Source organism: Ambystoma mexicanum, chromosome 1q (genome assembly GCF_040938575.1).
Source record: "Ambystoma mexicanum isolate Mex_15411 chromosome 1q, UKY_AmexF1_1, whole genome shotgun sequence".
Lineage (NCBI taxonomy): Eukaryota > Metazoa > Chordata > Amphibia > Caudata > Ambystomatidae > Ambystoma > Ambystoma mexicanum.
In genome coordinates, this window is record NC_090922.1 from 1198282286 (window position 1) to 1198299680 (window position 17395).

Sequence of the window (17395 nt, forward strand, 5' to 3'; positions counted from 1 at the left end):
GCCTCGGGTGTCTCTCTCCCACCCACCCACCCCCCGCTCATGCCTCGGGTGTCTCCCACCCACCCACCCCCCGCTCATGCCTCCCACCCACCCACCCCCCGCTCATGCCTCCCACCCACCCCCCGCTCATGCCTCCCACCCACCCACCCCCCGCTCATGCCTCGGGTGTCTCCCACCCACCCACCCACCCACCCCCCGCTCATGCCTCGGTCCCTCCCTCCCACCCACCCACCCCCCGCTCATGCCTCGGTCCCTCCCTCCCACCCACCCACCCCCCGCTCATGCCTCGGTCCCTCCCTCCCACCCACCCACCCCCCGCTCATGCCTCGGTCCCTCCCTCCCGCCCACCCACCCCCCGCTCATGCCTCGGTCCCTCCCTCCCTCCCGCCCACCCACCCCCCGCTCATGCCCCTGTCCCTCCCGCCCACCCCCCGCTCATGCCCCTGTCCCTCCCGCCCACCCCCCGCTCATGCCCCTGTCCCTCCCGCCCACCCCCCCGCTCATGCCCCTGTCCCTCCCGCCCACCCCCCCGCTCATGCCCCTGTCCCTCCCGCCCACCCCCCGCTCATGCCCCTGACCCTCCCGCCCACCCCCCCGCTCATGCCCCTGTCCCTCCCGCCCACCCCCCCGCTCATGCCCCTGTCCCTCCCACCCACCCCCCCCCCGATGTCATCTTTGATGTCATGGGTGTTAGTCTTTGCAGTGCACAGGGGTAGCGCGAGTTATGGTTGCTTATCCTACCATAACTGGCGAATTTCTGGGGGTTTTCAGTAACGTTTGTCCATTGAAGTGTGTAGGTTTTTACTAGTGCAAATTAACCATAATGTCCCTTTTAACAACGTTTTTTGTCAGTGATATATATACTTTTTTTTGACTAGTTACATTCTGTTGCCAACAAAATGATTGGGCATTCTTAAATATGTATTAAATTCATAATTGCAATCTGTATTGCTATTTGTTAATGCAAACAATGTTCAACGAATTGTGGGCCTAGTGTTGATTTACCCTATTTTCACAACAGTGATGGTGGGAGTTGAGTTATTAGCACTGCTAATACTGCCAAATTAGTAGGAATTATAAATTCGTTATTTCCCATTTAAATCTGTGGAGGTTACTAAATGCAGGTCTGCAAGCACTATTAATGCTCCTTTTTATTAAGGATTCACACCCAAGTGAAAGCATGCGGTTTTCTGTATTTCTAAAATCCACAATCTGGTGATTAACAAACCTTATTTGTAACGCCAGTTTTATAGCAGCCAACAGACTTCAAAAGGAGTCCTTATGTCTCTTTAGAACTTCATTTTGTTTTCCAAGATGCCAATTTAAAAACTTAAAAGATTGGCAAGTCTTGCACTTTTGCTGCACTGTACCAGTGTGCAAATGACAAGCTATCGCCTTTTCAGCAGTAGTTGCTGTATGTGAAATAATTGTACTGTAGCTGCTTTCTTCTCAGTAAGTTATGCGACGGTATCACCAAGACCGCACAAAAGCACACCGGTCAATGCAGACCTGTATTCTCCCAACAAAAATACTTTCTTAAATGATCTCTAAATGGTGAGCAAGTGATGGAGAGCTAACTAATGCGTTTTTGTTCTTGTGCTTGCAGCGCCGGGCCCAACCTCTGCAATAGATATCCTCACCGTGAAATGCGTTGACGTGCAAAAGAGACATCACAAGAGCAAATGGCTGATGCCATGGGGCAAAAACCAGTGCGAAAAGATACGCGATTCTGAAGATGCTATGAGCAAACAAATCGAAGCCAATGACATCGTCTTTTCGGCTCACATCCCTTACGAGAACAACGAAATGACACCCTGGTTCCAGTTTTTGCTTTTGATCCTCCAACTTGACATTGTGTTCAAGAAAAATAACTACATAGGTAAGTCTCTTGGCAATTGAAAGTCTTTGCTTCCAAAGTTTACCATTGCCTTGAATGCCTTGCAGCCTGAAGTGGCCCACAGCATAGCTTGATCATTTGTGCGCTGTGTACCTGATTTTAAGTGATTTCAATCTAGCACTTCACCTAAGTCGATGCCTAGCGTGTAATGCACAACTGAAATCTTTATTTGTGTCAAAAAGTTCTTTTATTCTGAACGATGTACCACTTATATCATGCCCCTTTCTTGGAAACCCCCCCTGGTCACACTGAACCAGCTGGTTTGCAAAGTTGAAATATTTATTTATATAATCACACTATTTTTAATGGGGGATGATACAATGATCATCAATGGGGTGATGTCACACTAAGCAATCTCTTTAATCACAAGGAGTAATAATGAGCAAAAACAATGCCGCAAAGCAATAATACTTTTGTGAGTGTGTGTTCAGATCCAATGGCAATATGGTTACTATTTCCCCCTGCACACCCCTCAACCCCCCAATATGCAATGTAGAGAGATAGGAGGAGAGAGAACAGGTTTCAGGAATGCAGAATTCAAACACATGTCAATCCCAGTTTACCCCCAGCAAACGCAAGAGAGAAACAGAATTGATTGGCAAACTGTCAAAAATGGTTTTAAAGTTGGCTTTGAATGGAATAGGTAAAACGCTAAATATGGTTTAAATCACTGAAATTGTTTAAATTTTAATGGGAGCCAGTTTATATAGTTACAGACAAACACTAGCAATGATTGGAGACTACTAAGCAATGTGCAAACTTAATTTTGAGGTCGGGTGAAATAGAAAGCTGTTTTACACATTATAGAATTTTCCTAAAACAAAATTTGTGGCAAAATTTTTCATGTGCGGTAATCGTGATTGCGGGAAAACTATAGGGATTTGAGATGTGTTTTTTGGTTCTATGGAAAGCTGTGGATGTTGGCTACAAGCAGACATTTACATTTACATTTGAAGTTATGGATGTTTTCATGGAGGTCGTTTTTATCAAGTAGGGGTCAAATCTGAAAACAAGGATGCACTTTCAAAAGACAAGCAAGATGTCTTTGCACTAGGAACTGACTATGAGAAAGCAAATACCACACGGGAACACAGCCACTAGACCAGGACACCTCTGGATCAAGTTTTTGCCTGCCGAGGAGCTTGTCTTCTTCAGATGAAATATATCCGCGCAAAGATATATTTAACAATATATTTTTTTATAGAAGGAAGATAGTAGGCATAAAATGAAGAGTTCAGGCAATTCACAAATATTTCTAACAATACAGTAGATAGGATGGATTTGGCTAGGGATCGCTATGGACTGTACATAGGCTAGTGACAGTCCTATACTATGGATACTCACTATATAGGTTTGAACAGAACCGTCAGGAATTCTGGTCCGTCAAGATCAGGGATTCTGGTCAGAAATTCTGCTGGGCACACCGGACTGGGACAGGCTGCTGGGCACACCCGACTGGACTGGGTCGGCAATGGCTCTGGTTCACAGCTATCTGGCCACAGCACTACTATATTGGGTCTTTTGATTCTGCTAATAATTCTTTTGCAGGAAAGCATTTGCAGCACATCCTGGCTGGTCTTTTGTTCTTTTGTTCCCCTTAGATGTCTGGGGTAAATTCTGGTTTCTGGATGTTTAAGGCCAAGCTGAGAGTGGTTCAGCTTTAGAATGGGCCTTTCTGCTTGCCAAGTATCTGGAGTCTGGAGCAAGGAAGATGTCTGGTCCGTCGAAGGGTGCTCTGCCAGCAATTGGTTGGTGGGTGAATCTGTCTGTCTGTCCTAAGTCCTCAGCTGTCTCTTTTTATGTATTTGGTAAAGGGGTGTGTATGCTAGATTATCCTAAGCGCGCCCCCTTGGTTGGCTATAGGCTAGAATCTCCCCTCTCCCTTGATTGGAGGAGAAAACTGGGTGTCACCATGATGATGTGGTTTTGAGTCAGTGAATCCTCCCCTTGGCTTTTTAGCATGAAATCTACTTTTAGTATAATACATATTTACAATTTTGCAAACTTTATGACAAGAACATATCTAGATCACATATTTTGTGGAGCAAATGCTCTTCCAAGCCCTGTCATTGTAGGATCTTGTGTCGGCTTTTGACGGAATTCTGCCCTTTTGGGTCGGAACACAATATCTAGTTTACCCAAAAATGTGTACAACTGTGCGCATTGCATATGGGCATAAGCGTGTGAGGTTTCATGCTTTTGACAAAAATACATTTAGAAAAGACCATTTCTACAGTTACTTCCCAGAACATAGCACAGAGTTCTGGCTCCTCTTAAAATGTGCAGCCAAAATTTAGGTTCAGAAGTCGGGGGTTTACATATTTTTTTACAATTGTACACAGTAAATTATCAGTCTCTTTAGAAATATGCTTTTTGTCCATCTTTCTGTACTTTGTAGAGTGCAGATTTCCATAGGTTTTGGCGCGCATAGGGGTTTTGTGGCCATTTTGATTCTGGCACCACCAGGACACAGTGATGCCACAGGGCATACGTGGGTTAATACATCCCACATGCGACATCGGCAAGTCTGCAGACTTGTGTCTGTGTGTATATATCCTGCTGAGGTTGATGATGATGATGATGATGATGAATGGGGGGGCGGAGGGGGGATGAAATCTTTTGAAGATGGATGAGCTTGTGAGTACGATAATCTTAACCTGTGTTCAGAAGTATGGCTGCCTAAGGACTTTATCAGAAAATTCACACATTGTAAGCACAAGGCATAATGGAGGAACTGTAGTTATGAGAGGCCTTTTCCTTTGAATTGGAAATGTACACCGAAAAGGCGTCAATGCGGAAGTAGAGGCCCCGATACACTCAGGCTTTACCAGTTGGGTGGAACGTCTTGCCTTCTTCTCAGTCTGCTTTTTTGGAGCAACAATGCCATGTTTTGGCGTGAGTTTGTGTAAATTGTTAATCGATGAAATGACCTGTGTTTTCTAGAATTAAAGCTACATGGTTGAAATTACACTCTGGATTTTGTAGAACGACTTTGTGTTGGAGTGGGCGAGGTTTGCCAATACATGCAAACCAAAAGGTCCATCACTGAGGATGATGTTGCTTTCTTTAAAAATATAGTGTATGGTACACCCAAAATCCGCAACCAGTAAAAAATCAATACAAGGAGTGCACGAGTTTGCAAGAACAAAAGTTTATTGCATGCAATTTTTGCCCAGGTATGAGTTGCAACCACCTGTAAATCCTTATGCATTGATTGGCTGACATGAAGTCCCCTACAGGAACCTATGTTAATTAGCCCTATTGGCTCAAACCTCTGCGTCATGACCAGACCAGTACCAGTATAGTACCAGTATGACCTAATGTCCTCCTTGGGTAAGGTACTTCATTCTAATTGGCTAACTCTGGTGTTACATTTTTCTATTTGCGAGCCCCTTCTCCATTGGTTGTCCCACCTCCTTTTCTCATTCAACCATTATGTTGACACCCCGCTGATGGTTCTCAGCTTTGTAAAAGCTGTACAACAAACAGTTTGTTTGGTGACTTCTCTTTGAACACATGTTGCACCTCCTTCCTTCTCTCATGGGAATCTGTGACCTCCTGGTGAACATTACTCAACGCTGCTTGTTTGGGGAATAGTTTCTTTAGTGTGTGCATGCTTTACTTAGATTTTCTGGAGGACATCATTAATTTGGGATGGGGGAGGGGCTCCCCAGAGTATTCCCCCCCCACCTCATTATTTAGTCCTCTACCCCCCCGCTATGGTACTAACTTTTTGTTGCCGTCCTTTTTTCCAGTTCCTCTTGTTCATTTGTCAACCACGTTCTCAACTCCATGGGGCAGAGTTTTCAAAACTTGATCTGCTCTTTCTGGCCCCCACTCAGCATTGCCATATTCTCACTGACCTACGTCCTTCGCCTGCTTAAACTCCATCTCTTGAGTTGCAACATTTTCTTGTACTGATGTTCCAAGCTTGAGGCCTTTGCACTCGCTGCTCCCTTACTTACTGGCCAATCACAGCACGGCTCTTCATCCTTATTTCCAAGGGCACTGACCTTGTCTGTGCACCATCTAACATGAACATAGTGCATTTCACTGCAGGGAAGAATCCCTGTTTCACTGTGGCTTAATGATCTCAAATAGCCCAGGAGGCTGCTTCTACGATGGGGCCCATTTCACAAATCTCTGCAGTCAATGGGCTGCTGAACATATTTGTACTGTGCTTTGTATCTACTACCTGTGTTACTATGAAAGAAAGCTTTCCCGCCTACTTATAAATAAATACCTTTCTCTGCCATTGATTGTGTTTCAAACCTAATGCAAGACTGCACACTATTTACCTGCTGCAATATGTCGCATAATCTGTACTCCATAGTGTGATTTCTACTATATGATGCTGCCCTACATTTCTTCATGCAATACTCTCAAACTTATCTATCCCTCCTTGCTGCTTAGATAGAGTAGGGAAGGGTACCCTTGTGACTAAGGCTGCTGATGCTCTAACAGGCCCATAGTCCATTCTACGGGGATTGCCTCAATTTATATATTCTCCCACGTTTGGGGCATTGGAGCTGTATTCCCAACAGTAGAGAAATCGGGTGTTTCATTAAAAAGGAGTAACTTATTTCAAGCTCCATTAACACTAATGCTGGCGCGCAAGTGCAGATGTGGTGATGGGAGGAAGAGTAGGGTATTCCTTATTTTAATGCTGCATAGTTGTTGAAGATATCCTCAACCTTGTTTGTTTCACTCAACCTGGTTTGTTTTAATTTCCTTAACAACTGACGAATGCTAGAATGCTTTTCTCTGCCTCGCACGTACACCAAGCTCCTCCATCTTTTCCTTCCAATGCTTTCCTGAGAATCCTATCTATCCCTGATCCCAAATATCTACCTGACTTTGCTCCTCCCTACCACTACTGAATGTTCGGTCATACTCCTCTGCCTCTCTGACGGGCAATAAGCTATTTGACTCCATAACCTGAGGCAGATTAGGCACTATAACAAATGCAAGATAACAAAACGCGCCTTTGTTCGGAAAGATCACTTTTGTTAACCTTCCCTTCAAAGTTTCGTTGGAACCCCAATCTTTTTGCTTATTTTATATATAGATTTTTTTAAACAATTTCCTAACTTCGAGGGGAAGTAAAGGCCTCGGCTTGATTTCCCCACCCCCTTTTAGTCTTTTTGTTACGGGGATCAGTATTTTTGTAACTTTAAAATTGCACAATGCATCTTACAATGCAGTGCAATGGGGTCATCCTTGTATCACCCTAAGTTATTTTGTTACATGTATTTGTGCCTAAAGACAAGCTTGTGGCAGCAGATATCCGTTTACAATTTTATTTCTTGTGTGCACATTTGCGTTTATCGCAGACGTTGGGCACAACTGTTTAATTTTTTTTTTTCACATCATTAATCGGTTTGCCAACTCTGGCAGTTCATTGGCAGCAATCGGACCCTCGCAAGTTATGTGCATATCATTGTAAACTTATGAGCTTATACATAATTACTCAGGTAAATGACTAATGTTGTGTGATAGTGCCTTCATTCTTTCCATCTCTAACCGGAGCATGCATAGATACTCAGTAACATTTTTGTGCGCCCTGCATCCAGGATCTCGTCCTACGTAAGTTGGCAATACAGGTATGATTTTTCTTAAGTAATTTCCATTATTTTACTTTACAGTTTTACTTTTTTTTTCTGGTCTGTTTTTCACAGAAGAAAATGCCATGATTACCCTGGATGTATCCCTGGCTTATCGGGATAGACTAAATCATAACTGGACGGAGATGGCACATTCAAAAGAGCAGCGTAAACTGAAATGTGATTCAACATTTGAAATGGTAGGTTATCTGGTTTGTTTTTGTTTGCACTTCCGCAATGGATCTCGAAAGATTTGAATTCCTTGATATATTGGGGGATTTCTTTTTGTTTCAATTGGATCAGACCGAGCTCCACACACTGTTGAACGTTGCTTTAGTTTATAAGGAAGATTAATACTCTTAAGGGGAACACTTGCTGGAGTTGAAATGTTGCTTACTGAGAGTAGCATTGGACTGAGTAATACCTTGTCAATAAGGCTAGCCGATGTGAGCGTTTTTAGTATTCGAGGAAAAAAGTGTTGCAACACGGTTGGTCAGCTTTTTTAATTCCGTGTGACTTTCTCCCAAATGTCTGCAAGGTAGAATTGATTGAAGTATTTCCGGCAAGTGTTACCAGAAAATCCAGGCCACTTTGAAAATTGCTTTTGGGTCTCTGGTTATCTTTAGTTTCAAAAAACAGTTGTGCCAAAACACTCTGGAGTTTAATGAAAATGTATAAAGTATGAGAAACTATACATCTTATTGTGTGTAAATACTGTAGTTTAATAAAACATCCCAATGCACCAAACCTTGCTTGCCTGTTTTTCTTAGAAATTCAGCTCCACCCTGGATTTGATGGCAAAACCCGAGCCAATGGTAAAGTGCTTAGGTGCACTCAGTATGTGTGCAGCGAGGAGGTATTAGGTGGTGCATAGCTGCATGCTAGTGCTAAGCGTGGTGCAGTGGTTGTGAGATCAGTAGAATGTGTGCAGCAGGCCAGTTGGACTTGGGTAGTTGCATTCTGGTGGTGGCAGAGTTTGTGAATGGGATTGTGTGTGTAGTTAGGCCGATTTCTGTGGGGTACAGCTGCGCTCTAAAGACTGTTTAGAGGTGTATAAGTACTGATCATGGAGGTGTATAAGTATGTGTGCAGCTAGGCCATATTAATAGAGTGCTATAGCTGCAGTCTATCGTTTGTTGGAGCAGAGGGAAGAGTTGGCATGTTGTGTTTGTGTGGATTTGAGTGAGACCCTGTGCCTGACTAGTTTCCAGTGCCTTCGAGGGGATGATATCTCACTTTGAGTTAGGTTATTAGGCTAGGTCCTCCCTGTGTCTTGTTGAGTCAGCAATGGTGTATTAGCATTGTCAGTTAGATAATGATAGCCAGATCTGGCCCAAAATCATAGTTTCAATATAGGTGCTGGAGAGGCTCTCTGTCGGTAGTTCCGCTAGATGCAGTCCCAGATATGTAGGATTAGCAAAGATCTAAGAGTTACTAGGCCCTCTGTATGAGGTTTCTATCAAAGATTTCCAGATGAGAGATCTGCCAGGATGGGTATGTCCTGGACTGACATGGAGGAAGCAATGATAAAGCTCAGCCATCTCATAGATACACAACTGTTATTAGTACATGAGTTACGAGTCTGACGCAGTCGGCCCAGGTTGTTGGGAACAAATCTCTTGGCTTCATAGTGTAATGTATACCTGGAGGAAGAAGGCAATGAGTCAATTCATGGAGGAGGCATTTGAGTGCTGCTACGATGTCCAGATGGGTACGATTGGCGAGGGTGGGCCTCACTGATGGCGTAGTCCATATCTGGGGTTGTGGTATAGGTACATAATTGCTATTGGTACTTGGGTTACGAGTCTAGCATAGTTGATACAGATAGCTGGAGATGGTTATCTCTTGGCCTCAGGGCATAGTATATGCCAGGTGGAGGGAGGCAATGATTCATCTCCGTCAAGGCGTGGCATGTAAGTGCTCCTTCCTTGGGGTTACGCTACTAGGGCACTGGCTCCAGAAAGTTGGAGATGGATATCTCCTGGCCTGAGAGCCTTTTGAGGGCCTGTATTGAAGAGTTACCAAGCCATTTCCTGGATGTGGTGGGGGAGTCCAGTCAGGGAGGTCCCTGAGTTTTAGGAGAAGAACTAGGTTTTGGGTGTCTTCTGGAAAGTCATGTAGTCTAGGCTATGTCTAATGTTCGGAAGCAGTGAGCTCCACAAAGTTGGCGGCAGGGTTGAGTAAGCAGACCCTAGATCCTGGCCGAATTGGAGGCCGGGGACCATTAGGAGGAGGCCCACGCTTTACCTTAATGCGAGTAGGGTGGTAAGGCTTAGAGGGAGAAACTCCTGAAATAGGTGCTGAACAGTAAATGCAGAAACACCTAGGTTTGAGAAGGGTGCCTAAGGTGGGAACTAAAAGTTAATGAAATGGTAGTTAACGGTTGGAGTGCAGCAATGATCAGACTGTTACTTGCTAGAAATATTGGTAAACTGTGTTATGAAGCTGAGAGGTTGTCCGGAATACAGTAATTACGGTACTCCCCACCCAGATCACTCACTTGTAGTTACTGCTGGTTGACGGTGGCAGGCTTCCCAGGCGAACAGGGGCAAACACGGACTGGAGCTGCTTCTTCAGGAGCTGCCCTTTGCTTTGGGGCCCTTAGCCGGAGGGGCTGCACTGGCAGGGGCTGCCCTCTTTCTCAAAAGGGTTACTCTTGCCAATCCAGGATCGGGGGCATGTGGCTACAGGAACCAGGTTGCGGGGCCACCTGGGACGAGGCAAGCGCACAAGGGGACACCTGACTACCTCAGCCAATTTCTAAAGAGCTGGGTGGTAAAGTTAAAAAAAAGCCAGAAACCAGCAAAGGACTACAGCACCAAGCCAAACCACTCCACAGGTAGACCAGCACAGAAAACGGATTTGGAGTCATGGGAAACCGCAAATAAATCCCATGACAAACACTAAAATTGCGAAAAAAGAAGGCTGGGGCCATTTTGTTAAAATGAGCACCCTTACTGCAGCTGTGCACACAGCCCACAGTAAAGGTGCACCATATTAATACAAGCTATCACTGCCACCAGCCATTGAAGATGAGCTTGTCTCTGTAACAGAATTGTTCGTGGTTTTTATGTGAAGGGGGATACATTGTAGCTCCCCAGCACTCCAAATAAGGTGGCGTGTGCTGGCTTCACAGAATAAAATGTAAAAGGGATCCAAAGATCATTTGTACCCTTGGGAACTATAGTTCTCTCAAGGTCAGCAAAAGAAAGTTCAAAGGGGAGCCCCTAGGGCAACCCAGCAACAGGCACTTGCCAATATGTTAAAGAGGATAACTTTAAAAGACACTTTGGAGAGTAAAAAAAAAAAGACGCATAAAAAGAGTTAAAGAATATGTGAGTGTGGGAAAAGATTCCCACTCGCTGAGGTATTAAGGAAAAATATCCCACTAATATTGCAAGAAGTTCTGGGGTTGACCCAGGTCAGGAAGATTTACCAGTTCTGTGAAAATCTTACCTAACAGGTGCTAAAGTATGCCCCTGCCTTCCTTCCCTCAGGTGAATATACAGTCCTCTTGCTAACAATCTCCCAACTGTGCGTTGCTTCCCTGATGGTTTCTGATAAAAATACATTTGGGAAATCCACCAGTGAGCTTTCTCCCGTTTAAAAAGAATCCAATGTAGAAAATGCCAGCGCAAAGTATTACCTGCATGCTACATTACCGAACTCTGTGATGAGTTGCATGAACACATGTATCATTACAACATGGCTCATTTCTGAAAATAGTAAGTTACTAATAAACCCACATGCACTGTCTTTGTTGTCCTGACCACGTGTGGAAGGCAATGTCCAAATAACTCTGGGCAGCCAAACTCTGGTCAGATTCGAGCAGATGTCTTAATACATGATGCCACCACATCCTTTAATACTACAGTCATGGTTTATTAAGTATGGGGTAACATTTGAGGTAAAGTAAATCCCTCTCCTCACAGTTAAGATGAAGGTGGTGTAAGGAAGGCATGGTATCAAACAGGAAGACAAAAGTGATCACAGTTCAAGGGTGTTTATTGAACACCTATCTAAATCTAATGATGGGCGCAAGCTACGACCATCAAATAATGCAGTCCTGGTGGTGTCTGTTCACAATAAAAGGGGTCCATACTAATGGACCTATTGCCAATCCTTACTTCTGAATACAAATGGTGTGGGAAATAATATGCCAAGATATTCAAGCCGTTGGCCTACTTTCCCCAGGTTTTCAGCACGGGACAAGACAGCACACTCTAGCTTAGCACAGTCTCTGGCTTCTCTAGCACGAGGATGCCATTCAAATCTCAGCATCTGGGCCTTCTATGTCAAATTATCTTTGCCATTCAAAGTCTCTAATATCAGAGGGCATGATTCAACAAACATTCAAAAGTTCCTTTCTCCTTAAGGTTCTCCGGTACAACTTCTTGGGTGATTTTCGATTCATGCCGGGCCCACCTTCTCCGGGATCAGACCCACTTTAACACAAAGCTTTCAATTGATCACCCTCTGTCGGGTTCGGACCAAAGCAATATACTTTTCTAAACTTTCTTTACTTTATCGCAATCAGACTTTCGACTGTGTGCAGGATTTGACTGGACCCGTCGCAGAACCACTTCAGTTTACACTTACACAATCGATCTCCCTCGGATCAACTATCTACTTTTCTCACTTTTCAGCTCGGTACTTTACAGAGACCCTCGATTTGAACACCCACTGGACCACTATGTCGGAGGTATTTCAACTTGCTTTAAAGTTCATTAATTCATCAGCAGTTTAACTTCATTTGCGACTCTTATCACATGTGTTTTTAACAATGTTCATTCCAGCGGTTTCCAAAAAAAGTTGCTGCTTGCAACCTTTGCTTCAACACAATCCGGTCTTATAGCGGCCTCACCAACTCACCGGCTGTGTTGCTTTCACTGAAGGGGCTTTGATTTTGGAGCCAAGGACAGTGCTGCAGTGGCTGGAGATTCTCCCTGCCTTGATTACTGATGCGGGAGGGTGCCGGGTACCCCAATACACAATGCAGGATTCTTAAGCTTGGTGTCCTGGTCCTACGCTCTCTCTCGGTTTCATGTAAGCAATGGTTTCTTGTTGAAAAGGTCAAGGGAACTTACCTCCCTGCAATCCCCTTCTATTTCGCCATCCTTCTCCTCTTGTTAAACTGCCATCTTGGACCGGCTGTTTCCTCTTCCGCTTTGCCTTGCTCAGTGTGTTCTCGTGCTCTGCATTTTATCTGTGTGGAGGAAGTGTAATGGAAGTCAGATGCAATCGATTGACGACAATTGCCTGACCATAGTATGGTGGACATGTCGGGATACCACAAAAGAACGGTAATGGAAAAAAGGTTTGTACAGAATATCACATTCAACATTGGTCTCAACAGACCACACACACTTCAAGGCTCTCCTTATGGGAAGACCACCCTGTCCTGTCTCAGAAAATTCTCTTCCTAGGCCACAAGTGATGTACCGCCTATCTAACAGGGAGAGACCAGAAGCTTGCCCAACATCTTTCATACAGACAACAATGGTAATAAAAAGCAGGTCTCATTAGGTCATACACAACAATTCTAGAGTGACTGAGTAACTACCAGCACTGTCTAGGCACACGGCTCAGGTGTTAATCTGTTTTCCCTTAGCGCGGGCTGTCGGTGAGAAAGTTCAACCAGGGTTATCGACCCAGCCCTTTAAGACGAGGTAGCAATACTTTGAGATGAATGGGGATGCAGAAGATACTCCAACATCAATAATCAGAGTAACTCGGGAAGTTGGGAAATCAAAGCGGTTTTATTTGCAGTTGTCTGAAACAGGGAGGTACAATGAACATCGACAATTTGTTCGATCGTCTCGCTCAACAAATCTTATATAAAAGCATCTTGGATAGTAAAAACATGTCATTGCTGATGTCATCCTATGTGGCAAACTACAAAAACCTATTGGAGAAAGTGATTGGGTGTAAGGGAACATCTAGGTATAAGTTCCATACTTGTCTAAGAGAGTGATAGGGTCTCTAACATCAGGTGGGGCAACTAAGCCCTCCCCTCAAATGGCTCACTATGAACGTAATCAAATACACGGCATCCCATTGGTTACACAACTATAGGGCATTTTATTATGTGGCTCTCTATAATTGGTTGGCACCCTTACATCCGTCAGTACTTTTCCACATACGCCAGCAGCACACAGGCTGGCATCCATGTGCTGGTGGGCTGGTCTTGACCATAGCTTCCCACCAAAAAGCATGTCCTCTATCATGACCTCTTGCAGTCTGCACTTCAATTAAGTCTTTGAACTCGGCCTGGAGAATATGAGGGAGCATAACATACTCTGTCTCCTTGTGTTGGTGTAGCTCGTTATGATTATCTATTTTCACCCATAAATGTGAATGGAGACCATGTTTTTGAGCTCTGGTGTATTTAAAATACTATTATTTACTTAACCCCTGATACCTTCAATGTTCTCGTGCCCCTCCTATGAGCAGGGGTTTGTTCTTTCACATGTTTGTAGCACTGTCTGATCATTCAGTCCCAGAGCGGCCTTGGCTTCTTAGGGCTGATCCAGCCTCACCCTTCTTTGATTCACTTCTGTAATTCGATTGCTTTTCAGCTGCAACACACTGGAAAAGCCTTCCTTTTTCTGTCCAGCTCGGCTATAATGCATGGTGGAATAGTCTATAGTTCACTCGCACATATATTTTGGTGCATGCCGCATCTATTCACTACATAGCTAGCCTCAAGAATATTTTGCTGCTTGCGTTTCTTTGCATCTGTACACGTGTAAAATGACTTGCTATCTTCATTTCGATCGCGAAATATTACTTGTCTTTGATACCTTCTTGATGCCTATAGAATGTCTGTTCTCTTGTCTTTGCACCTCTTCTGGGTGTGTCAGTCTTGCTTCATGTGACATCAGTAATCCGCTCTTTTTCTCACTTTTCACACTTCTTCTGGTATTCCATTCAAATGGCCTTCATATTGTCGTGTATGCAGGTATGGTTTTCTCAATGGGAAAGTTGCTTCCAGGATTCTCCTTGGTATTGGTATCTTCACTGGCACTGCACGTATTGCACATCCTAGTTCCCAGCATACAGGCAACATGGGCGCGATGCTTGAGGTGGGGCCACTTGGCTCCCTCTCTACAAAGTGTTTGTGTTGTCAAACGGGGGCTGAGGTGGCCGGGGGGGGTAGAGTTCCTAAATATCCTGGGTAGGATGGGGTAAAGGTGTTACAGGGAAGGGGATACTGCATCTCCCACGATCTGGTGTCGCACTCCCACTCCCAGACCCCTCACCCAGGTGATCCTCCCGCACTGGTCCACCCCAGGAAAAGCGATGGCCGTGTCCTGGCCACCTGGATGACACATCCCTGGGGACTGATGGGCGAGACACCTTCTGGTTTCTCACAGGGGCCACATGGAAACCTAGCCTGAAAAGATTGAAGTGAAAGATCCATGTCTCAAAGTTCCCAACACATGTGCGTTGGCTGCTTGCATCCTGCTTTCGTCAAAGCGATGTACATGGAACTGTGTCTCTCTGTGCTCCTTCCACCCCCTTCTCCGGACATTAGTAGCAACATGACCTTTGGACACCTAACCACTTTCCAGAATTCATCCCCTTCGCACATGAGATGGTGGCTTGAAATCGGCGAACAATGTAGTTGAAGGTCTACAAGCTAATTTTATTGACACATGCAATAAAACTCAAATGTCCCCATGGGACCTCCAAAACCATGTTGCAAGGTTCTCGGAGACACTGTTCTTTTTTGTACCGCGCCAGGGTGAGGCAGGTGGAGAGGGTGTCGGAGATCCTAGTATGCTGCAGCATGCCCATTCTCGCCTCCCCTCCCGTCTTCTCAGTAATGTCAGCCAGCCACACGCACCCTTTCTTGGGGCAGTTTACTTCGGAGTACAAAGCACATCAGGTGATCAGCAACTTGGAATCGCGACCAACAGGATTATTGCTCTTGTAGATGCCTCTGAAGGATGAGCAGTTGAGTTGGTCTTGCTGGGATTCGACCTTCAGATGCACACCCTGGCATTACGAGTGCGCTATTTTAGCGGCCTGCTATAAACAAAATATTTTGTTATTATTTCCAGACAACTTGATATGTGATATAAACAATGTTGATGAAGCACACACTCTGTTGCCACTGGCAGTAAAAGTATAAGCAATATTTATTTTGTGACTGAGCTGTTGCCCTGATTCTTTATGGCTATGGCAGGGTTGCCTTTTTGTTTGTCTCTGGATGAATCCCCTCATCAAGGTAGTGCGTTTGTTGCAGGCTGATGGCATTTTTCTACTTTAAGGGTGACCCTTCGGTCTCCTTTTTGTTTTTACCACAATCAAGCCTATTGTGTGTAGATGCCAAAATGGCTGTCTTAATGTTTTTAAACCCTACTACTCGACCCAGTTTCTTTGTTGGTCTTCTGCTTTCATTTGTGCGCAGAGCCCACAGAGGAAGCCGCTGTGTGACTGGAATAAAGTTAATTGTAAAACTACGTGGGTGTGAGAGCCTAGCGGTCAGCCAAGCACCATCGTCCACCTTCTTGCTAGAGTGATGACACAAATGGAAGTTGACTAGCCGTCCTCGACTATTGCTTGCTGCAAGTTATTGGTGGGCTGGGGACAACCCACGATGTGTGCTTATGCTTTAATAGCTCCAAACATGAGCAAAATATAATCGGTTGTACCACTGGACATGATCCCGAGTGAACAAAGGAGGATGCTACAGACTGTACTGGAAGCTGTGCTGCTGATGGGCATTCTTAAGGTAATTACCTCCTTTTGTACTGGCAGAAAGTTTGCTCACCCTCCACAGGTTGCTGGGACTCCCCTGAATCTCCTTGCTAAAGTTCTGCTCATTCAAAAGGCGGCTCCCACTGAACTTGGCGTCAAGCTGGCATTGCATTCACTCGAAGTGCTGACTCCATCGTGGGAGCTCTTGCTTCAAGCCCCTGCTGCTCCTAATTGGTGGATCAAGCCTGCTGCATGTGTTGCATCTGCAATCCCCACCAGAGTCATCAGTGAAGGTCATGCCTTTTCTTTCTCTGTTGCAGTGCCCTCTTTGTGGGTTTCATGCAGGAGATCCTCCTTCGTGGTTCCTGTTCTGTTTCCTCCTGAGGACTGTGAGAAACCTGGGGGCTTTCTCACTTATGGACCCTTGGGATTCTTTGTTCAGGTGGCCAGGGCACAGCATCGCCTTTGTAACCAGACCTTGGGGGTGACCCAGTGCAGGAGGCTCACCTTAGCAGGGGGTCCTTGGGGACAGTTGGAGGAATGCCCCCAGGAGAGACACAGTATTCCCCTCCCCACCCCCTTTCTGACAAACCCCTACCGACACTTCCTCCACTTATTCTTTCTTTTTTAGCCGACAACACCATAGTCACTATGGGACATTCTCATCTAAAACCCATTCACCTACGACACATCTGCCCCTTCACCCTGACAAACACTTACAGAAGTTTCCCTCCATCATTAGAGAAAACTACAACACTCATACTTCCTCCCCATTGTCTTCTTTCAGAATCACTGGAACAGTGAGGAGTAACAGAGCTATGAAGATTGCCCATAGGAACCAATGTACCATGGATCCTTATGGACAGTCTCCATCTTGTCCCCAGGCCTCCCTTTTCAACCACCCACACCTCACGTCAATTAACACTCACTCACTATCAGTTAAAAAGGTGGAGCACAGACAGTTTGAACGAACTGGGGATGCAGTGTGGACCAGAGGAGCTGAAGAGCAGAGGAGAGTGATGAACGAAACCCTGGAGAGTCTGGAATGGACGCTGATCCTGTGTTTGAAGGGCTGCAGCAGGGCTGAGGAGCTGTGCCTTTCAAGAGCCAGAGAAGACCGATCATATCCTGCTGATGACTCTGACCACAGAAGTACTCGTGTCCTTGTGGGCATATGAAGGGAAGCCCA

At 45.2% G+C, this 17395-nt stretch overlaps 1 protein-coding gene across 1 annotated transcript in view; it reads left to right on the top strand.

Moving 5' to 3' along the window:
• The window catches only part of WLS (Wnt ligand secretion mediator), a 255794-nt gene that overhangs the window by 103321 nt on the left and 135078 nt on the right, over nt 1–17395 (top strand). The window contains exons 2-3 of the mRNA XM_069641933.1: nt 1607–1879; nt 7576–7700. Coding sequence (XP_069498034.1) covers nt 1607–1879; nt 7576–7700 — 398 coding nt within the window. The remainder of the gene's footprint in view (nt 1–1606; nt 1880–7575; nt 7701–17395) is intronic.